Source organism: Alosa pseudoharengus, unplaced genomic scaffold (assembly GCF_046254945.1).
Source record: "Alosa pseudoharengus isolate Yale_2024_CS ecotype anadromous, Long Island Sound unplaced genomic scaffold, YU_APseudo_1.1 YU_APseudo_1.1_scf_21, whole genome shotgun sequence".
Classification (NCBI taxonomy): Eukaryota; Metazoa; Chordata; class Actinopteri; order Clupeiformes; family Clupeidae; genus Alosa; species Alosa pseudoharengus.
Genome location: NW_027468674.1, coordinates 31,166,800 through 31,188,664, shown reverse-complemented (window position 1 = coordinate 31,188,664; position 21,865 = coordinate 31,166,800). Strand labels below are relative to the sequence as shown.

Here is a 21,865-nt window from a genome sequence, read left to right as displayed (position 1 = left end):
TTGGGTGCATACATACAGTATGCGTCCTGGCAACGGAGTCAAATAAAGACGTAAACCCTACAAAACACAGACACTTTGCAACAGACATGTAGGTAGCATTGTCCAGGTTCTCCTTGGGGACTTTGGTCATCTCATTAGTCAGACATGTTTACCACACATTTAACTACAGGGCACACACTTATAATTGCTTTATTTCTTGTGATATGGTACAGTAATGCATTATTGTTGTAATCATTGCTTAATCATCGAGGCAGTGCCACAGCTTCCAGTGAACACACTGAGTGAGGATCCAACCGAATCACTTGTCTGGTCTATTCTCACAACTTTAAGCCCAACTGCATTCTCTCCCACACACACACACACACACACACACACACACACACACTTCTCTTTCAGATGTGAGAGAATCTTGCAGACAATCTATACTATTTATGCAATTAGATAAATGGCTGAGAAACTTGTGCCTGTCCCTGAGCCAACTAAAAAAAACAATGTATTTCTTTCCCATAACCTTCATGCCTCATGTTTAGGTTGCATAACAATTGCAATTCCTGGAACAATCACAATTTACAGAAGAACTTTTTATTCCCTCGCTCTCTATCTGCACTGTACCATCTGCTTAATGTCGCATCATGGGTCTCTGGACGCATGCATCGTTTGCTGAGACCTTGTGCACTTGTTTACCTGGTTCAAGTCTTCATCGCTGAGCAGATGGACCTCTCGCGGCTTGAAGCAGTTCTGGCATTTGCTCTTGTTGAAGATGTTCGCCTGGAACTTCCGGCACGCACTCTCTCTGGTGGTCATAATTGGAGCGGACAGCTGATCCGCGCTTCTCCGTTTCCCCTTTACCAAAAAATTAAACTGCGCAATTCTGGCGTTAAACGGAGACTCCTCCGCGTGCTGCAGTCAACACCGCGAGGACAGCGCCGGTCAGGGGCGCGCATGGAAAAACAGATACCAACGCATTCCGAAATTCCAGAGAACGAGATGATACGGCTTCAGAAGCACCTCGGGAAGTAGGCTATGTGAGGGATGAAGGCTGAAGTATAAGAGGGAATGTTAAAAAAAGAAAGGTATAACCATGCTACGACACAAATGTCAGTGTGCTCTGCCCACACAAAGTGCTGCCAACGCATACAACCTCTCACTCCCACACTGTAAACTGGCAATTATTCAGATACGCAAAAGCTCATTACGCTCATCTAATGCTTACTAACGCGCGGGGTTAACAGTTTATTCCTGCGATTTGGATAATTTTCATCCGCAAGCTATGTCGGTGGACTATCTTGTGTGGTAAATATGACTGCCGTAATCACGTACGACAATCAAAATAAACTTTTTAGAGGCCTCCGCCTCAGCGCAAGATCATTTAAAGAGAATATCCTCACTGACGTTGTGAAGGCAACGAGGAGTTCTCCGGTCTATTCAATCCACATCAAGGTCTCGTATTCTTGAGGCAAACTACATCCCGCAGGTGAAGCTTACAGCCGAAGCTTCCGACAGCATTCAACGGGACAGGGGCTAATTTCCTCCGGTACCAATTCAGATGACGCTACCGTTCACATTTCTCCTTGCATCCAGAGATTACGCGCATCCTATTGTTTTGTGCAACTACGCACAGCGCCGTACGGGTGATAAACGCTAAAACTGGAGTTAATTTGGAGATTAAAACTAATGGAACGTCAGAAAAAACCCAGGGGTCGCGCTCAGGTTTGTACTTTCCAAATACGCCAGCTCGCTAGTATCACGGGGGCATATGGCGGAGAAAGTCCGCGTCAGTTCTTGTATTAGTTTCGTCGATCCGTATGTGCAAATTCGAGAACATCCAACTTCTTACAAACAAGTTCCGTCAGCTTCCATGCCCCTGGCGTGTCATATGCCGCCGCATTAAACCAAACTATTAAAGTGCTCGCTCTGGTGTCTTCTCCCACACACACTCATACACATTCTCAACGGGGAGCCAAAAGGCTGGGAGGGGCTGGGAAAAATACGAGAGGCATTGAATGGCACCTGCTGTAGCCAATGAGGAAACGAAATACACCCACAGACATGGGATACAATTGATACTCGTCCAATGGGAAAATAAAGATCTTGCCAATTTTTATGGAACAACAGGGATCAAGTTCGGTGGGCAGCCCTAAGACTCAGCAGGAGTTTAGTGTAGTAGTTCAGTTTTACTAGAGGTACGAAGTTAGACTAGTTGCCACAACAAAAGTTGGACAATCAAAAGGCAAGTTTTTTTTTTATCATTATGGAAATTCAAGACTGGCCGGTTAAATCTAAAATCTGACATTTTGGAAATTAGTGTGATTTTTCTGACAGTGCTTTCTGTACAGCAACTAATTCCAGCTGCCAAAAGAGAGTGCAGTGCACACCTTGACATGCCATGTAAAACAGGTCGATGAAACTGATCCAGAATCTGCGGTTGCTGCAGGCAACCTCCACCAACGCAGGAATCAAGAGATGCGTAGTCGGAGGCGTTATGGCGTTCCCTGGTGGTGTAGGCCTGCTGTCATAGCGCAGAGTGCATATGCAGCATGTGCGTGGGTAGAAATGCATCGAAACCACGGCATTGTGTGTGGGTTTCTAAGGCCACAAATTATAGTCTAAGCAAACCGTTGCAGTGTTCTGGACAAGATAATACCTTACGTCTAAGCGCAATTTTGTGCAATGGCTGGACTTGGCCAAATGTATGGCTTTAACATCCTCATGGGTTTGTTACATTATGTTCTAATAGAATATTACATCTCCTGAGACAGACCTTTTAACTTTTAGATGATTTCTGATCCAAGCCTCAGTACTGCTGTATGTGAGTCCAGCTACCTATCTACTGGGAAGGAGGACGAATAGGACTAATATTGTAATGGTCAACATTTAATAATTCACATTTGTAAAATACATAAGAAGCATCAGATTAATACAAACATTTTTATTGTTACAATTTTTACATGCAGTAAAAAAAATCCTGTCCCTCATGCAACCATAATGGCAATAGTGATTTAACAAAAAATGAATTGGCACATTTCTGATCATTTCTGACACACACTCACACACACACACACACATCTGACCTATGCTGTTAAGCAATAGTCCATACTTTAATGTTTTGCACTTATGTCACTGACCACAGGTATTTCCAGACTCTGATACTGAGAGGCAACTAAAACACAGTCCCTTCATTCAGCAAAGAGGAGTGGATATAATTACTGTTAGTGTAATAGAGTAGAGTTTCCGAGAATTACACGTAACATTGCTCCATTTGCTTCTCTTTAGAAAAAGATAAAAAGTTAATGATAAAGATAGAGAACAAATAGAGAGGACTGAAAAAAGCAAGCAGAGAAAAAATCAATATGAGAAGGTGAAAGAGTGAATGTTCCATCCCAGGTCATATGAGAAGGTGAAAGCTCCAGGTGTGGTCAATGGCTGCAGATGACCTCACTCCTCTTCCTGTCGCTCTCCGTCTCCAGCTCCCTCCCTCTCCTCTCCCACCAGAGGCTCTCTGTCCCCTGCTGCTGCAGGAGGGGCTGCTGCGGACCTCTTGGTTGTTTTGTTCAGTGTCCCCCCCTACACACACACACACACACACACACACACACACACACACACACACACACACACACACACACACACACACACACACATACACACACACACACACACACACACACACGGTGGAACAGCACAAGGTACATTTACAATCTCTATGTTAGCTCCATGTGGACGTTGCTTGGCAACAGCTCAGAGCAACTTTCATTGTGAGACTTATGTAAAAGACAGTTGGCAAAGTTCAGGGCCAGGAACAAATACAGCCACCCACACTGATGGCGTGACTAAATATAGTTGTGATGTGGGGGATCTCAGATGATCGCAGCCATAGTAGGGCTGTGTATTAGCAAGGACCCTTACGATACGCATCACGATACATGGGTCACCATACAATACAGCACGATATGTTGCGATACAATACATATTGCCATATATTGCAAAACGTCTTACCCAAAATGTAAACATAGAGCTGGAAACACAATTTGCTGTGTACCACCTGATCAGTATAGATCACATTATACTGATAATTCAGCAGACAAATAATAAAAAGAATATCGCAATAGTCAGCTGCATAGACATTTTTATACAGCCTAATGCTTTAATAAAAAATATCCATATTTAGGGGCAGTGGCAATACAATATATCGATATTTCAATATTGAAAGCACAGCCCTAAGCCATAGTAAGGTGAACAGATTTCTGAGATGAAAACCGGGGACATTTCCAGTTGCGCTGTCAATATCATTACAATATCTATTGTTTTTAAAAAGGGGAAACAATTCAGGTTCATTTATTTTCACCGGGGACAGGCCACCGAAAACAGGGATGTGACATCTAGTCACCCCTAAGCCATAGCAACTTCATTGCATCTCTCAGCCAATTAGTGCTGCCCACCTGTCGATGGTCCACGAAATTGAGGGCCGTTGCCGTGGCAATACAGCTGATGGTGTTGGCTAACATGAAGATCATCATCCTCTGCCATCGCCACAGTGGGATCTTTGCATCACTACACACACACACACACACACACACACACACACACACACACACACACACACACACACACACACACACACACACACACACACACACACACACACACACACACACACACACACACACACACACACACACACACACACACACACACACACACACACACACACAAACAAACATGATTTAACTGACACATTAGGAGAATGAAGTCTGAGAGTGAAATGATTATCCAGGTCAACCTCCTGTCAAATTGACATTAAACATTAAAGAATGTGTATCAACTATGTAAAGAAGTGTATGTGCATATATCCAATAAAAACAAAATTGCGCCTAATAAACATGTAGTATTTACTTATTTTCATCTTTTCTGCTATCTGTATACTTCTCTGTTCATTGGTACCTAGATTTGGTGCCCAGAATCTGCCCAACCACTAGGTTGGAAACTCCAATGCCAACCATTTGCACTGATGTAGCCAGGCCCATAGCCGTCCCAAGAGTTGCCTGAGGTACCACAAGAGGGATAGAAGGCCACATACTAGCCTGAAAAAAACAGGAAAAGAAAGAATGAGACAAAAATATTTTAGAACTATATACAGTATATCTTTGATTTATAAATGTGCACGTTAGCATTTTAGTTGTTTACAGCCCTTTCAAATATCTTGTACAATATACCTTGGCACAATAAACATACAATATTAAGGTAAATAGCTTAGGATAGTACTCGTATGCATACGGTATATTCATACAAGTGAATGTGTGTGTGTCTTACAGCAGCAAACGAGTATGTGACTCCGAGCCAAATAGTGCAGATGAGAGGAGGGACAAAGGTGAAGGCCAGCAGGCCAAACACCGGCAGTGTGAGGACCGCACATAAGACAGCAAACACACCCCTCAGGCCGATGTAGTCCTACAACACACACACACACACACACACACAACAGTTTAGCAACATACAATATGCACTTTATAGGCCGATGTAGTCCTACAACACACACACACACACACACACACACACACACACACAGAGAGAGAGAGAGCATGTATAACAAAAGGGTGAAATCGACTGGAACATACAGCAAGTGAAGAAGAAACCACACAATTATGTGAGTAAATAGAAGTAATTACAAAAGTGTGTGAGAATGTGTGCAGAATGTGGGTACGAGCGCCTGTGTATGATGATGTATTTGTGATGTGCGTCTGCTTCCTCACAATAAGTATGCCCACGGTGGCGGAGAGCACCAGAGAGCTGTCATACACGGCTCCAGCGATGTAGGCTGCGTCCTTCTGCTCATAGCCGCTGTATTTGTCCTGGATGAACTTACTGCAGCACATCAAATCACAATCATGTCAATATTAATGCTCACATGCCAGACCAGTCTATGTGTGTAAATGTGTGTGTGTGTGTGTGTGTGTGTATGTGTGTGTACCTGGCGTCAGCGATGAATGGAAAGATACCGTTGTAAAAGAACATGATGGTAAGCACCAGCAGCCAGTAGCGCAGAGACAGCAATCTCACATCTTGTATCCTCTTCATCCAAGCATGGACACACACAAACATAAACACACACACACACACACACACACACACACACACACACACACAACAGTTTAGCAACATACAATATGCACTTTATATTTGCAATAGAGCCAGTCACATCACATACACACATCTGAGCTCCTGTTGAGCAGCACAAGGAGACAGTATACTCACCACTGTGCTCCTGTTGAGCAGCACAAGGAGACAGTATACTCACCACTTTGCGGGACTCCTCCTGTATCGCTCCGTCAAGACCCAGCTGTTTCATGCCCACCTTATCTAGAGCACTCACAGTGATGGCAGACAGGAAACCCAGCACACACAAAAGAGTGCCTGTGTCACACACATATACACACACACACACACACACACACACACACACACACACACACACACACACACACACACCAAAAGCAGTTAAAAGATTCAGTAGACAAGATCTGTGCTCTTTAACGCATAGTGGGAAGAGGCTACAGTGAGCGATGACATTCTATTTTAACTTGACATTACATTACATTACATTACATTACATTACATTTGGCTGACGCATTTTTAGCCAAAGCGACTTACAACATGGTAACAATTTTAAGTTTTAAAGCGATTCTCAACAATTTTAAGACAATTTAAAGAACAGTTTAAAAACAGTAGAGTACAGTAAGAATAAGTGCATCGGTGAGTGCTGTTACGTCTCAGTTCAAGACGGCTGGTGAGTGCTAGGATCAGCAAGACTGGTTGTGAGTGGTGCTATGAGAGGAGATGTTCTCAAATTACATCAAAAAGTATCTGGCAAAAAATGACCAATAAACAGACTGTTTCCAACGGCATTGTGCTTGCTGAAGTTAGATAATTCTGCTGTTTCGTACCTCCCCAGAGAGTCCACTGCATGCCATAGTCAGCCTCAAAGCGCTGCGTCAGAAAGAAGTTAAGGACTGAACCCAGTCTGGAGAATGCCAAGGTCAGACCAAAAGCTAATGCAAGCTCCTTGCCACGGAACCAGAACGCTGTGATACGGTTCTGCACAACTGAAAACGAGAACACACACACACACACACACACACACACAATTGATATAGCAGCAATGTCTTTGTGCCTGACATCTGCCATGTTTTGTGGTTTTCAGTCTATGTATAACGATTTAAACATCTCTCAGGATTCAGGGAATGATCAGTGCACTACATTACAGTGATCCTTCTTTTGCATTACAGTAAAAAACAACGCTACTGCATGCTATGGGGGCTCACATACAACACAACACTAATCTAGCTTATTAAAGTGTTTTCATGTGTGGGCTTATGGCAAGGAGTGTGGGCTTAGGAAAAGAGTGCACTACTTAAACATATGTTCCCACAGAAAGGTTGCTTTCCCCCATAAAATTGCTCACCACTATGAGACACAGCCATCACAAAGAGGGATTGCTGAAGTGCATTGATTATGCACATAGTTCAGTGTCTTAAGTCTAACTGATAGCGCTTGCCTTTAGGTCTAGCTATTCACTTAGCATTGATTTAGACTAGGGCTGCACAATTTGGGGAAATATCTCATTGTGATTTTTCTGACAGATATTGCTATTGCGATTGGATTTGTGATTTTGAGAGGGCCACCTCTGATTGGTGAGCATGACTAGCTCATGGGAAGCACAGTACTCCTGTTAGATGAGCTTGACCATAGACTGTTAGGTGAGCTTGACCATAGACTGCTGTATGCGTCATCCCTGCTGCTCTGAGCTTTTGTGTTCTTACTGGTGAGGGAGCCGTTGCCGGAGCCGAAGAGCAGGCGGCCAGTGAGCATGAGTGGCAGCAGAGCCGAGGTGCCCTCAAAGTGGGAACCCAAAGCAAAGATGGCCGAACCCAGCACCGTCAGGAAGGAGAAGAGGAACACCCCGACTGCAAGAGAAACAGCACGGTCAGCAACAGTGTCTGGATGGAAAAACTAAGCCTGGCTTACTGCGAAATATGAAACATCAAACTGCATACTTAGAGTTTTACATAGCCATATTAGGCTTACACTACCAATTCCACAACCCATTCCCAAGCACACACATACACCCTACTTACAGCGATTTCCCAGCTTGTCAATAAGGAAGCCAGCCATAATCACCACCACTGCGTTTCTATGGGCACACCAGAGGAGAGGTTTTTTATTAAAGCAAACAGTACAACCTTTAAAAGCCAAACATGCATCATTAGAATGTGTTTGTGTGTATGGGGGTTGAATACTAACGTCCAGGCATAGATGGCGTAGAGCAGGTTGTACTCCTGAGGGGTCATTCCTAGACCCTCCACACACACCTCTGTAGTGTTTTGTGAGGTCCCATTAGTTACAGTCGCGTTTGGACAGGTCAGTTTCTGTTCAAAAATAGTTTAAACAAATTTGAAACAAATAGTTACAACTATTTGAAAATGACACAGGAGACAGAAGTGGTCCATAATGTATCCCACCATCAGGCACAGAGAGAGGTGACTTGCTAGTGTGCCAGTCTTAGTTCAACCAACAGAGACACTATTCACAAAGTAAAGCTTCAACATCATGAGTACACTGTCCAATCTTGTCTAATCAATGTGACCTCATTCTTGCAAGTTGATGAGCAATGTTCTGAACCCCTGCAATCAAATTAGCTTCACTGACTCACCCCCTGGAACTGATCTTGCAACACACTTGGGATGTCGAAACAGAAGTAGGAGCCGAACGTCAACAGGCAGTTGAAGAACAGTACCACAAAACGGTAATAGGCTGCAGCAAGAAAATACAGTCCATTACAGTCTGATTGATGTTTTATGTTGATGACAGATAATATAGGTCTGGGCGTGTGAGGACACGCACGCAGGGTAATTAAAATGTCTCAAATCTGACATGAAGAAAACAACTCAGTGGAAGTTCGCAGCTAACCGGTTTAGGTCAGGTCGCATGTGTAATTTTAACACTGAATAAAATATCTCCAACAGAAGCCCAAAACGTTTACCAACTTTAGCCCACCTTTCTCAGCCGGTTTCGCCATTCTGTATACAATTTCTGTGGAAGGAAGGAGAGACAGATTCTGCAGAGTAGTCTTTTTTGTTTACATGCAACTCTCCTGCAGCAGCAGCCTGGAAACTCATCTGATATCTATGGCTTGATGGGTGTGGCAGAGCCAAACAAGCTGATCCCGAAACTGTTCCACATGATGTACCTATATTCCAAAAGGGCTAAACAGGAACTACCGCACTCGTACACCAACGTCAAATCCGCCACCACATGACTGGATTATGATTGGCGCATGAACATTTTACTTTCATCATCTAAAGTAAACTGATTTGTTCATCTACTAGCACTGTGCACATGGAAATGATTATCAGTAAATAATTTAAGGAACCTGAAGGTATTAATAGCCTACTGGGTTTAGCTATTGCATTGGCGCAATTGTTACGCTTCATAATGTTCCTGTAAAGGTACTTAAAGATAATTTAAACTAAAAATGTGAGGTCAATGTAACGTTAGCAGCATTAACAACATTGTGGGCTGATTTAAAACCATCTTTGCCAGACGTGTAATTGACCCACAAATTAGAGCCCGAGTTCTGCCTGCCGAGTTTCCGAACGTCATATGGTGTGCTTTAAATGTAGGCGACTAATCCATGTACAGTCTGGACAGCATCTCACCTGCACATAGCTGTCACGTTGACTCGAATGGCTTTTTAATGTTGCCTGATCAACAACAGACAATGACCCACTTTGCTACTGATTATGAGTAAATTAATGCACCATGCAGAAAAGTCTTTCGCGTTTCTCAAACATTGTTTTTTTGTATAAAAGATTGTCCCTCGTGCCCACCCGTATCCAGCCATGCGTTTTTGTTTGAAGTGGGAGATAAAATCCGGAATCGATGTTTTTGCAGGGGTGGCAGTTAAATTGGGGATCAGTGGCTATGATCAGTGTCGATACCAATCCTTCGGTATTTTTTAACCATATAGACGACTTTTGAAGTGTTTAAAGAGAAGACTTGTGGTATAACGCAGAAGGTTTAGCTACCGGTTTAGGCAACATTAACTTAACCGTGCAATATAGCTATGTCTAAAAGAGTTTATGCCTGGGAATTATCAGATTCCGAAAGTGATTCAGAATGTAACATTAATCCTAAACAGACATACACGAACGTGACTGAAAAAGATAGTAATATTTTGCGTGTCCCTGAAATTACCAAAACTGGTGTGGACCATGGGACGCTATCGAACGCAGTCGTGGTACTTGATGAAGACGAAGGAGATGCGAAAGACGTACTTAAACCTCCGAACCAAACTGAGCCAAGCACCCCGAGTCCTGGGAAAAAACGACGGAATCGTGAGGAGGTTGATGCTGATCGCGCCAAAGCAGAGGAGAGAAGGGCAGAAAGAGAAATAGCCAAACAGGAGAGAGAGAAAAAGAAAGAGGAGAAAAGACTGGAACAGCAGAAAAGAAAAGAGGCTGCAGAACGACTCAAAAGTTACCGACCTGAAAATTATGTGAAGTGTCTAACAGTGCGAATCCATCCAGGTGAATGTCTCATCAAGGCTTAGTGGCAGTCAAGTGTTTGTATTTTGTGATGCTGCAATTACTCTCTCTCTCTTTCTCTCTCTCTCTCTCTCTCTCTCTCTCTCTCTCTGTCTGTGATAGTTTTACTGCAGGATGGAAGGTCGGATGTTTTGACCGAGACTCTTTCAGAACTAGAATGGAAGAGTTGTATAGAGCCTCATTCTCTGACTCATAGCATCACCTGGACACGATCCCTGCCTCAGGTAGCCACCCTGCTCTTTGCACACTCTTAGCTGTCTCAGATCATGGCAGTGTTCATGTAGGCAGAACTACATAAGGCTGCTGAGATACTCCATATAAACAACTGCTGTACACTCCTAAAGGACATTTTCGATATAGGTAACATGTTGGACCACATTGTGTATTTAATTATCTTAGGAGAATTCTGAAGATGGAGAAGTTGAGGAAGAGCAGGTGCTTATGGTGATTTCTCTGTATGAGTTCATGGACGTAGTGACGTCAGTCAAACAGGTATGTTCCAAATGCACACATATACTACTAGTCTGCTACACATCTCATCTGTTGTGTTACATTCACAGCTGTAGCGCAGGGAGATCTCCTTTTGAGTCTGAATTGATTGATGACCACAGCATGCCTTGGGATTCTATCACAAGAGATGTGATAAGACTTGTTGAGGAGTACGGTCACAAATATGTGATTAGAATGTTCACAATCCGAGAGTTCCAAGATTTTCCCCATAAAACTGTATAAAGAACACTGAAACTATAGATTGTTTGCGTAGAATTCTAGAAGGAACCAGGAAAATAATTCACTCTTCAACAGTTTAATAGCCTGACTGGTATACACAGCTGTGCTATGTGAGATTGAACAGCTCTGCCCATTCTCTTTTACCTTCAGCACCCTACTCACACGGTCACATCCCGTATGCCTGTTATGCATCAGCAGCTAATAAGCTAGAAGCACTGTGTATCACACTAGTTTTTGGGTCCATTGATACAGTATACATTTCATTTGGAATGAGTGGAACAGGTGTTGTGGAATGGACTCAAACATGTGCTTATGAACATAGACTATATACTCATCAAAGTTACATTACACACATTTCAAAACAGATTTCTGTGTTTTTGTTTGACTAATTTAGATTTTGCAAGGTAACTCAAGTCGGCATGAGGAGTCCTCTCTGCTGACCGCACTGTCGGACCACCTGAAGACACATACAAGCTCGGTTGTGACCATGTTGGTGATGGGTTCTCAGCATCGCAAGTAAGTGCCCATGTGTTTCGGACTGTAAGACTATTTGGAAAAGGTTTCATTTGGTTGTGTGTTTGTATGTATGCGAGTAAGTGCATGCAGTTGTGTGTATGTGTGTGAGTAAGTGTGTTCTTAGACTGTTGTGCTTCTTTTTTGTCAGATGGGGTTCATGGTATCATTCTCACGGTGACCTGCGTTCTCAGTTGGGTATGGATGATGTGGAAATAGAAGAGGTGAGACGTCATATTTTACAGCACACAAACCAGTATGGATGCACACACATATTCACATACAAAGAAACATCAGCACAAGAGAAACTGTACAACTGAATTTGTATTTGTTTTTAAGGTGTATGCCCTTAAAAAGCTATTGTCCGGTGTATTTTGTAATTCATATTTTTAAAGTTAGGGAGCAAAGTTGATCACCCATGTTGCTAACATAATTAATTCTGGACAGGTGCTAGTGTACCTGCAGCTTTATAAGAGCGTGTGTGTCCACTTTCTGTACAACTGGAAGGAAGTCGCAGACCAAGTCTGCTCCTACACAAAGGCTCTGTCCAAACGTCCCTTCAAGTGAGTGCACTCACTCACCCCCTCTTTCTCTGTCCTCATTCACTCTCACTGGAAATAATTTCACCAGTAACAAGTTGATACCAACAGTGATAACTGTATAAGATGTGTGTGTGTGTGTGTGTGTTTGTTTACTCACAGGGCCATGTCCGAGTGCACTGAGCTGGGCTTCTGCGTAGACGGTGCGTGGGCGGCCGGCGCTCGGGTGGAGCGGGATGGAAAGGGTCTGGCCGCCGTGTGGAGCCGGCAGCTTCAGCAGCTGAACCGCGTCAGCCCTGCGGTGGCTGTGGCAGTGACCTCGGCCTACCCCTCCCCCCAGCTCCTGCTGCAGGTACTACTGTCACACACACACACCTGCCTACACTCTCACACCCACTGTGCGGACACACCAGCACATCCACCCACATCACAGTGTTAACCGGTAATACTGTGTCAATACAGTAATGAGTGTATGACAAAGGTTGACAGAATATGCATGTGAAATAGCCAACGGTAAAAAATAGATTTTTGCCTTGTCCTTTACATAAACTCTTAACTTGTGATTGGCTATGTAATATGCTCACAGTAATGGAAATCAAGAATATGTGGTCATCTAGATTATTATTAGATTATTATGTAATGCATCTTGTTATAATCTATTTCTCCAGGCGTATGAGAAGTTGGATTTGGAGAAAGAGAGGCGTGGTCTGTTAGCTGACCTAACGGTGAAAGGCATGGTGAAGGAGAGGCGCGTTGGCCCTGAGTTTTCATCTCGTATCTATCGCATCCTCACTACGGAGAATTCTCAGCTAGTGCTGGACTAATGGTCATGGTCTCTGAATTAGCACATTCGGTTTCAGAATTGCTAGTGGTTCAGAGAAGAAAATCAAGCTTCGCCTTTATAATGTGATTTGGTGACTTCAGGCTGTAGAGGCACTCAAATGCACTTCATGCCGCTGGTTGTTACTACTCTATTACTCTGGGTTACTAATGTTTTTTACATTGCAGATTAGGTTCTGTTTCGTATGTATGTGAAGATAGGAAAGCATATTTCATTCAGGAACTTTCAGTGTTGTACATAAATATTTTTATTGATTTTGTAATGGAATATGTAATGTATTGAATTAAAGCATATGAAGATATTCTTTTCAAACCTGTTTATTTTCTTCATTTTCATTTAGAAAAACATGCAAAGTACAAAGTACAAAAGTTCTGTAAATGTTTGCCTAAACAAGATTAAATCACCCAAACACAAACAATTACAAGCCTGTCAAAACAAAGAGATATTTGCAGAACGCTTTCACAAAGTTGGGTGAAAACTAATGTCACCTACCAACAATGGTTAAAAAAAACTATTTGGCCTCAGAAGATAAATTCAAACAGCAGATTAAAAGACACTAAGATTAGAAGTGCTAGGGTGAGATAGACTGCTTTAAGACTTATAATACATTTGCTGCCTCTTGACATCTTCTGACATTTTCCTGTTAAGGATAAAATGGTGAGAAAATCCTCCCTGCACGAGGCTCTTTTCGTGTATGACTTGACCAGTCGTGGCCTGTTGAAGGTACAGACATTAATGGAGGGTATAACAAGTCTGAGTTTTTTGCGTTGGGGATGCGTAGCATAATTGTAGAACACTGGTTGGCTAAAGCCTTACAAGGTGCAAATAAGTTAGATGTTCTATTTCTTCATTTTAAGGTATTGACCATTACAAAGGGTTATACAATTAACTTCAACATTTTACTCCGTGCCTATAAAGATTTTGCCACATTGATGGTAACATTGGCTCCTGAAAAGGGAAGAAATGAAGGAGGAATTGCCAGAGTGATACCTGAGTAGGCCCGCTGAGCTACCTATTCAATTAGTCCACTAATTCATTGATGAGATTAGTCTTTAGTTTCTTGCATGCATGAATGCACATATTACCTTCAGCAATAACAAAAATGTCTGGATACTCTCTCAATTACCGGAGCCCCTATAAAATATGCAGAAACCTTCACATAATGAAAAACACACACATACCCACACATTCACAATCTTTCTTCTCTCAGAGGTGTAAAATAATCAAAAAACCACTGAAAAAGTTAAAGTGTCATTTAGAAAATGGTTACAATCAGTCAAAGTCAGTCTGTTCAATCAGAAGCTACTTATATGCTTCCAAATGGTGGACGGATGGCAGGGAGTGGACAGAAGGCTGGGGGACATGTGCCATACATTTGAATGGAGAGTTTGCAAGGGGGAATAAGAGGTGTATGTAGATTGAATATGTGTCTGGGTGCTTGGGAAGTGACCAGGCCTCACGTCCACCTGCAGCGCTTTCTCTGGCAAGTCTCGGGGTCGGAGGCACAGCTGTCGGTGTCGCTGTCGGACGTGGCAGCCTCAGCTTGGGCGCCGCTGTAGTCGGGCATCATGGGGTACGAGGGTAGGCAGGAGGGACACAGCACTGGGTCCGTCGCCTCGGCCCCAGGGCCGGGGGCAGCCAGCGGGCGGCGCAGGTCCACCTTGGGGCCCGGGCTGTCGTCGTAAGAGTCCGAGCTGGAGCAGTAGTCGCTGTCGTCCAGCTGGTTGGTGTCCGAGTCGCTGTCGTCGTCGTCGCCGCTGGAGCTGTCCAGGCTGAGCACCCAGCCCAGCTGAGTGTGCAGCAGCTTGCGTAGGCCCGGCGGCAGCGGCAGCACGCTCAGGGTGTCGGCCGAGGGTGGCATGACCTGGCGCAGGCGGGCACAGCATAGGTACTGCAGCGAGGTGGGCACCGAGCTCGAGCGGATCATCTTCATGCTGCTCTTGGCCGCTGTGGAGCAGACCATCGGGTAGAGCCGCTTGTTCTGCAGCTGACGCGCTGCCACACCTGCAGCACAGCAAAGGCAATGAGGAGATGAGTAAAGATATTTGCTCAGATAAGTGATATGATCCCACTGCAAAATGCCAAAATGGAGGAACTCTGGATTTCAGGGCATGGTGGGTCTATTAAATCTTAGGGTATCTATTTGTCACATTGAACCAGACAGATTGACAGATTGTCATAGACTTGCAATAAACATTGATATAATTTACACATTGAAAGGATTATTTACAAGCTGACATTCACCAATTGAAACAGAACCATAATCAATTCAAGTCAATTGTTAAAACATTTTACATAATTATTAGATAAAACCCTGGGGAGTGTGTGATTCCTTACCAATGCATCTACGGTTCTTGTAAAAGGTCAGGGTTCCATGCCAGCTGTCCAGGTGAACCCCAATGATAGAACCCTGCCCGAACCGTGGTGAGAAGCTCACCTTCGATCCCTTATGGTGCAGGAGACCTGTACAAAACACACCCCACAACACACAGTGAAAAAATGCACCCTGAAGTATCAGTGCACAGTAACAGTGAGTGAGAGTGCAACAACAAGAATTTTGTGAAAAACGAGAATCAGCTGATTTAGTTCCTGTGACTTAGTCCTTCCTTACTGATATTATTTGTTCAGGTAACATGACAGCATGAAGGCTCCTTCGTCTCACCAGCTATCCAAAGGCACATGAGTTCTACATGGAGTCAGCAGAACAGTAGTGTTCCTCAGCCTAACGCACAGGAACCTCAGCATGCTAGTGTTCCTCAGCCTAGCGCACAGGAACCTCAGCATGTGCTTGGTCTCCTCTGGCCCTACCGTCTGTCTAGTGCATCTCAGTCCACTCTGCTGCTGACCGTGTCTGTTCCACCATCTGTTTGCCAGTGTCCTCATTGCGTCTCTTGCCAACTACCTCTCTAAAGCCTCTCTCACCATTGCAGACAACCTGCTAATTCATCTACCTACGTAAGATGTAACTGTGGAGGGCACCTAACTCTTAGTCAATCAAGTTTTCTACGTATGTCTCCCTCTGTCCACAAATCACTCCTGGCAAACTAAATACAGTCTATGCAGGTTATAGGCTATGCAGGTTATAGGCTATACAGGTTATTGAGGGGATACAGGCTTATCTGATTTTGAACAAATAACAGAGCAGGGACATCTAGCTAAACACTGAGCTTTGGCTCCCTACAAACAGCGCAGACAGTGTGCTCATTTGGTATAAAGCCCAATAGCATCATGTCACACACACACACACACACATGCAGCTTCATGATGGTGAATTATGAAGTTATAGATTGTAAGCTGTGCATAGTTATATAAATAACACAACTGTAAATCTCCATAAGTATGAGGGTTGAGTCAGTGCTTTTGAATGCCTGATTATATAAGTTGACAAAATCCTTTCTGCAGAAAATATGTCAACATGCTAATTCACTTGTCATTTGTAGAAGGAAATCCCTTGGAAGTTCAGATACATTTGCAACTTGATCACATTCTAACCATCAGTTCATATTGCCATCAGTAATAAATTCTATGTTTATCAGACTGTATGGAAATGAAGGACAGAGTCAGAATGGCAGGGTCTGGCTCTAATCCCTCTAATGGTCATTAACTATGCCATTTCAGTGAATATGCAACTGAGGGGTGTGAGGCCTCACCTGTGTAAGAAAGACCCCAACTGTCTCCGTCAGTGCCCAGCAGACTGCAGAAGCTGTGCCTGAACTGGTCAAGATTCACCTCCGACGTCCCCACACCAACCATCTACACCAGACACCCACAAATGTTAAAATGAAACTGTTTCAAAACTACATGAAAGAAACACCACATCTTAATAGAAAAAAGGAGAAGGAGGTAAAAGAAGGTGGCACTCGCACCATATCAGTTCCGTAAACTGGTGACGTCATCTTGATCTCCCAGAAGTGCTGTCCATCTGCAAGTTCTTTGGTTCCACGGATGGCGGCCGTTCCACAACTGTACTCCGAGTGGAAACTCACTTTCCGGTCGGAACAGCTCAGGTACGTGGAGGACGACTTACAAGTGTCATCCCACACCCAGTCACAAGCTGTACATCACACACAGACAACCACAGATGTTAGTACCATAATAGTGCCGCAGTATTTAAGTATCATCTGCATATCTACCATTATCTCCATTCCTCATTCTGAAAGAAACATACACATGCTCATACACACACTTACTCTGATCCTCCTCTCCACACGCACAGTCAGCCAGGATGGTGACCCCAGCGGAAGGGTCACAGCTGACCTCAGTCTGGTTGGGGCATTGGCAAAATGACTCCCCCGTGACGGGCACCACCAGGGGCATCACCGTAGAAATGGGCAGCGACACTGCCTGATACTCGGACTCTGAATCCGACTCGTTAGCCTACAGACAGACAAATAGAAGGCAGAGATTTGAAGAGTGTCTGATTCTGGTAGGTCGGGTGCATACATATACAGTTAGAGCTTTCAAAGACAAATCTAGGTAGACTAGCAAACAGTATGTGAACAGTATGAACATAGGGGGCATAAGTCATTTAATGGTAAAAACAGCCTGATGCACAGACACAGGCAGACATAAGCTCACCGACAAACTGGGACACAGAAAGGCAGGCAGGCAAAGGGCAGGGAGGCAGGCAGCAAGAGAGCCACAGATGGACATACAGAGGAAGGCTCAAACATACTTCAAAACTGTGGAAACAGTGCCTCCTCTTGAGCTTCTTTCCTTTTTCACTTCTCAGAAGTTATTGCTTCTTTTAATCTCTTTCTTTGCACTTGTGGACTATGAACTATAACTCTTGCTAACTATTTTTGTGAAAGTTTCTGGAATATTCCAAAGCTGCTAAGACTGGAAAATCCTTCAAACCAACTCTGAGCACACTTATCACACCTCGGCCAGTAGTCACACGCACACGCGCCCCTTTCCCCAAAAAGGAGGGCTGCCACCAGCTGAGGTGCAACCCAACCTGCTGCCTAACTGGACAGAGGCCAGCTGAGGTGCAACCCAACCTGCTGCCTAACTGGACAGAAACCAGCTAATCTCTGACTGGCCCCACCAACAATCTCAAACTCTGACTGGCGAAACAACCTGCCTGCCAGGAATAAGCATGCGCTTAAAATACTACAGAGAGAGGGGGGGGGGGGGGGGGGCAGAGCACAGAAAAAGCTGTTCATATATGGGAATATAGAATATGAAAAACTCTCTCATTTCCATATTCCAACACCAGCCTGATTTATTCAGAATGTTGACTCACTCAATCCTGTCTTCATAAAACTTCTGCTAAATCTATCCACACGTTCACACCTCTGCCCAAAAAGTCCATAAATGCAGTGGACGTAATAAATACAGTGGATGTCATTTAATGTTTAGACATGTGACATGAGACATCTGACCCCTTTTAGACATGAGACATCTGACCCCTCACCTCTGATGTCAGCATTGTCCACTTTGCTGATTGGCAGGACAGCATAATGGATGTGGCCTCAGGCGCTGTTCCACTCCAGATGCATCTCTGGGCACGGTAATCCCCAAATAAAATCAACCAAGTCAACACCTGTTTTCTAACACTGATAAACACACACACAATAAAATATTAACACAAACTCTTTGAACGACAAAATAATTTACGAGTCTCTTAGGCTGATTTTTTTAAAGGCTCTTTAAAAGAACTTTACCCTCCACGTTGGCTAGCGCCACACAGACTTAAGACATTGTCTCTGATTATATCATGAACGCATACACATACACTTGCTAGGCTCTCTCTCTCTCTCACACACACACACGCACACACATGCACACACACACACACACACAGACACACAAACGAACACTTGATACACAGGGCCACTGGTGCTGTGGTCCACTAACCTCTTTACTGATTTTAGGCCATGAGTCCACACATGGGTCCACAGAACTCAGCGTCTCAACATCCATGTCATATTACATGCACACGTTTACATAGACCGTGACCCTTAGTCCTTCAGTGCCTGGCTACCGGCGCTTCTCAGAATTCTTGCGACAGCCCGGGGAGATTAGGCCATTCAAGCTGTCTTGTAACTGATACACCTGCTGCCACACACACACTCACACAAACTCTTGCTGGCAGGCCAACCTTCACAGGTGCATGGTGCACGAGTTAATTGATAGCTTATTTGTTACACTCAGAGGAACCGAAGCGTGGCCTAATTTTTAAGGTAGCCATAAACACACACACACACACACACACACACACACACACACACACATACACACACAGGGATACAATAGATTCTGGACACCTACAATCCACTGTAGGCTACTGACAGCTGCATATATTGCTATGCCTATCCATAGAGCACTGGCAGAATCGGGTTTCAGGTTTGCTATGAAGAGATACTGTAACACACATGCGGGGGAATAGCCTACCACAGAGCCATCTCTCTGACATACACACGCAACTGATGTTGCAGATATTTGCTGACGCGCGACATAAGCTATTCTGACCGCGGGCATGCGGTCTTGGCATAAACACATTTGTCACCTGATAAATGAATTCAAAACAACTTTATTTCTAGTTGAAGACATGATCCTTTATGTTAAAAAAACAAAACATTTAACTAACCCAAAGGCAGCATAGGGAAACTGTCTTAATGACAAAAACAATTTACCATGGAATAACGCGGAATAGCCGAATAAATTGAATAAGTTATGACATTTCATCCACAATGCCACAGACTAAATGAACAATTAATCACACACACACACACACACACACACACACACACACACGGCACCACAGTAAGCTACCCCTTGATATTTCATTATACACTTATCCAAGTCTGAAACCTCACAAAAACACACACACACACATATATATATATATATATATATATATATATATATATATATATATATATATATATATATATATATATCAGGCTTTAGGATATTAACACTATTTTACTCTCCCAGCGTTATCGTATGAAGTTGCCTACCTGATTAAACGACCGCTTGCCTTGTCACGTTCTGTCACGCTTGTCCGATTATGATCCACTGCTGTGTGGCGTCAGATGTCCAAGACTTCGTGACCCATTTCACCTCATGGCAGACGTAAACAGTAAAGTTGTCTGCGCCCTCCCTCACCTGCACCTTATTGGATAAAGACGTCAATTGGGAGGAGCCAGACCTAAGCACCTTCCATAGGATATCGTGATGGTTAAAAACTGACAACACCTCCCTGTAAAAGAAAAAAAAATATTCATGAAGAATGAAAGGCCCCAGTGCATTGAGTTAGGCCTACAATATATAATAATACAATTATAATAATACAATAATTAATATGATACAATAATGTGTCGCTTAGTACTTGGCTTGACAACTATGGGATAAATTATATTGATGAATGAAATGAAATGATATTGACACAGAGTGATCACATGTGATTCAGTTTTTCCCAAACTGTATGTTGGTACCTATTGACCTGACACACTTCTGGAGTGCTGTTAGAGATGGTGAAAATGCTGTTATTTGTGTCATTTTCTTTGTAAGAGTGAATACATTTAAATGAATGTGAAGTTATAATAACATTTCTCAGCACTGATTTAGGCTCTTCAACTAACAGTGCCCTAAATATGTCCTGTGACATAGATGTTGTGCACTGATTTCTCTGCGTTCTCTAACATAAAATGTTGCTAACAATGGAGACAAAGGTAATGGTTGTGAAACCACACTTCAAAATGTCACACACAAAAATATTACGTAGGCCTAGGCCCATTGTGCCTAGCATATATCACAAGTTAGCCTAGCAACCACTTGAAAGGTCATTGGCTCTCTTCTGTTGTTCTGATATAACAGGGCTTCCCTACAGCTTTTAGCCTGGCGAGCCAGACCCACATTATAATGTAGGGTCTGGGCACTCACCGTTCGGAGTGCTCAGTCCGAGGGTCGGGATAATCAGTTGTCTTTCAAATTCCCTCTGCACGCAATAGGACGCAATAGGATATTTGTTTTCAATGTAGCAGGGAATTCAAACCAAACCGTTGCATCTCTGCCATCAATCATTATGTTAAGCCCAACAAACGACTCTATATACACGATTTCAATGCCAGATTTAGTTTCGATTTCTAGAGCTCACGAGTCAACGGAGAGTTGCTAGACTAGCCCTGGCAGCAGGGCACGTCTAGATTTCTAGGCTATACAGCTTTAAACATGGGCACAGAAGTGTGGCATAGCCTAGTTGGAAAAGCTTGGGCAATGTCACATTACTTAAGGGTTTATCCATAGTTACAGTCATGACTTCAGGTGTGACCATGAATGTAAGGCCTATGGCCAGGGATGTTATATTTTGAAATCAGAGATCAAATAATTTATCATTTGAAATTAATTTTGGAAAATTGACAAAATAGGTCTACACTATTTATGTTAATTAACTCACAATTTTCCCTAAACTCTTCCTTCAAGATTGTCATTGCTTAAGCACAGGTTATAAACAGAGGAACACCAATGCTGTCACCTTTTATCTAATCCAGGTATTTCAGTAGGCTACAACGTAGGTTGGCCTATTAACGCATCTGTCATCTGTTTAGGCCTACTTTGTCAATCAGGGGACGGCGCTGTTGGCTCTGACTTGGCTGTGCCAGAGAATGTCTAATAGACGGGCTATTATGGCAAGC

The 21,865-nt window shown here is 43.5% G+C and overlaps 4 protein-coding genes across 8 annotated transcripts in view; 1 reads left to right on the top strand and 3 right to left on the bottom strand.

Annotated features, from left to right (window-relative positions):
* LOC143138144 (myosin phosphatase Rho interacting protein) overlaps nt 1–1,935 on the bottom strand; it is a 47,552-nt gene extending 45,617 nt beyond the window's left edge. For all 5 annotated transcript variants that reach the window (XM_076298610.1, XM_076298609.1, XM_076298611.1 and 2 more), the window contains exon 1: nt 685–1,935. In XM_076298610.1, the coding sequence (XP_076154725.1) occupies nt 685–804 (120 nt within the window). In that variant the 5' untranslated portion in view covers nt 805–1,935. The remainder of the gene's footprint in view (nt 1–684) is intronic.
* A 947-nt stretch (nt 1,936–2,882) lies between these two features.
* On the bottom strand, nt 2,883–9,170 carry mfsd1l (major facilitator superfamily domain containing 1-like). The gene is made up of 13 exons (XM_076298607.1): nt 9,052–9,170; nt 8,708–8,808; nt 8,299–8,423; nt 8,133–8,188; nt 7,818–7,961; nt 6,942–7,100; nt 6,296–6,411; nt 5,969–6,069; nt 5,751–5,862; nt 5,311–5,448; nt 4,942–5,081; nt 4,440–4,551; nt 2,883–3,564 (listed from the first exon to the last, which is right to left on the bottom strand). Exons 1-13 carry the CDS (start codon nt 9,071–9,073, stop codon nt 3,436–3,438), a joined length of 1,455 nt encoding a protein of 484 aa, XP_076154722.1. The 5' UTR covers nt 9,074–9,170; the 3' UTR covers nt 2,883–3,435.
* A 146-nt stretch (nt 9,171–9,316) lies between these two features.
* On the top strand, nt 9,317–13,506 carry eme2 (essential meiotic structure-specific endonuclease subunit 2). Its single transcript, XM_076298608.1, has 8 exons — nt 9,317–10,583; nt 10,704–10,825; nt 11,001–11,093; nt 11,725–11,846; nt 11,995–12,067; nt 12,291–12,406; nt 12,545–12,734; nt 13,051–13,506. The coding sequence occupies exons 1-8, from the start codon at nt 10,121–10,123 to the stop codon at nt 13,204–13,206; spliced, it is 1,335 nt and encodes a 444-aa protein (XP_076154723.1). The 5' UTR covers nt 9,317–10,120; the 3' UTR covers nt 13,207–13,506.
* Nucleotides 13,507–13,549: 43 nt separating this feature from the next.
* spsb3b (splA/ryanodine receptor domain and SOCS box containing 3b) lies at nt 13,550–20,236 on the bottom strand. Its single transcript, XM_076298606.1, has 7 exons — nt 20,189–20,236; nt 18,640–18,781; nt 17,414–17,600; nt 17,090–17,277; nt 16,874–16,976; nt 15,561–15,686; nt 13,550–15,227 (listed from the first exon to the last, which is right to left on the bottom strand). The coding sequence occupies exons 2-7, from the start codon at nt 18,682–18,684 to the stop codon at nt 14,680–14,682; spliced, it is 1,197 nt and encodes a 398-aa protein (XP_076154721.1). The 5' UTR covers nt 18,685–18,781; nt 20,189–20,236; the 3' UTR covers nt 13,550–14,679.
* Nucleotides 20,237–21,865: the final 1,629 nt, after the last annotated feature.

What these genes read in the sequence shown, in the direction of transcription:
- spsb3b (XM_076298606.1), bottom strand. Translation starts at nt 18,684, where the DNA reads ATGCTGTCCTGCCAATCAGCAAAGTGGACAATGCTGACATCAGAG. An exon ending in GGACAATGCTGACATCAGAG is followed by an intron (nt 17,601 to 18,639) that starts GTGAGGGGTCAG and finishes GTCTGTCTGTAG; the next exon opens with GCTAACGAGTCGGATTCAGA. An exon ending in GTGTGGAGAGGAGGATCAGA is followed by an intron (nt 17,278 to 17,413) that starts GTAAGTGTGTGT and finishes TGTGATGTACAG; the next exon opens with CTTGTGACTGGGTGTGGGAT.
- eme2 (XM_076298608.1), top strand. Translation starts at nt 10,121, where the DNA reads ATGTCTAAAAGAGTTTATGCCTGGGAATTATCAGATTCCGAAAGTGAT. An exon ending in AACAGTGCGAATCCATCCAG is followed by an intron (nt 10,584 to 10,703) that starts GTGAATGTCTCA and finishes TGTCTGTGATAG; the next exon opens with TTTTACTGCAGGATGGAAGG. An exon ending in GGACACGATCCCTGCCTCAG is followed by an intron (nt 10,826 to 11,000) that starts GTAGCCACCCTG and finishes TAATTATCTTAG; the next exon opens with GAGAATTCTGAAGATGGAGA.
- mfsd1l (XM_076298607.1), bottom strand. Translation starts at nt 9,073, where the DNA reads ATGGCGAAACCGGCTGAGAAAG. An exon ending in GCAGTGGACTCTCTGGGGAG is followed by an intron (nt 6,412 to 6,941) that starts GTACGAAACAGC and finishes TGTGTGACACAG; the next exon opens with GCACTCTTTTGTGTGTGCTG. An exon ending in TCACATACTCGTTTGCTGCT is followed by an intron (nt 5,082 to 5,310) that starts GTAAGACACACA and finishes TGTTTTTTTCAG; the next exon opens with GCTAGTATGTGGCCTTCTAT.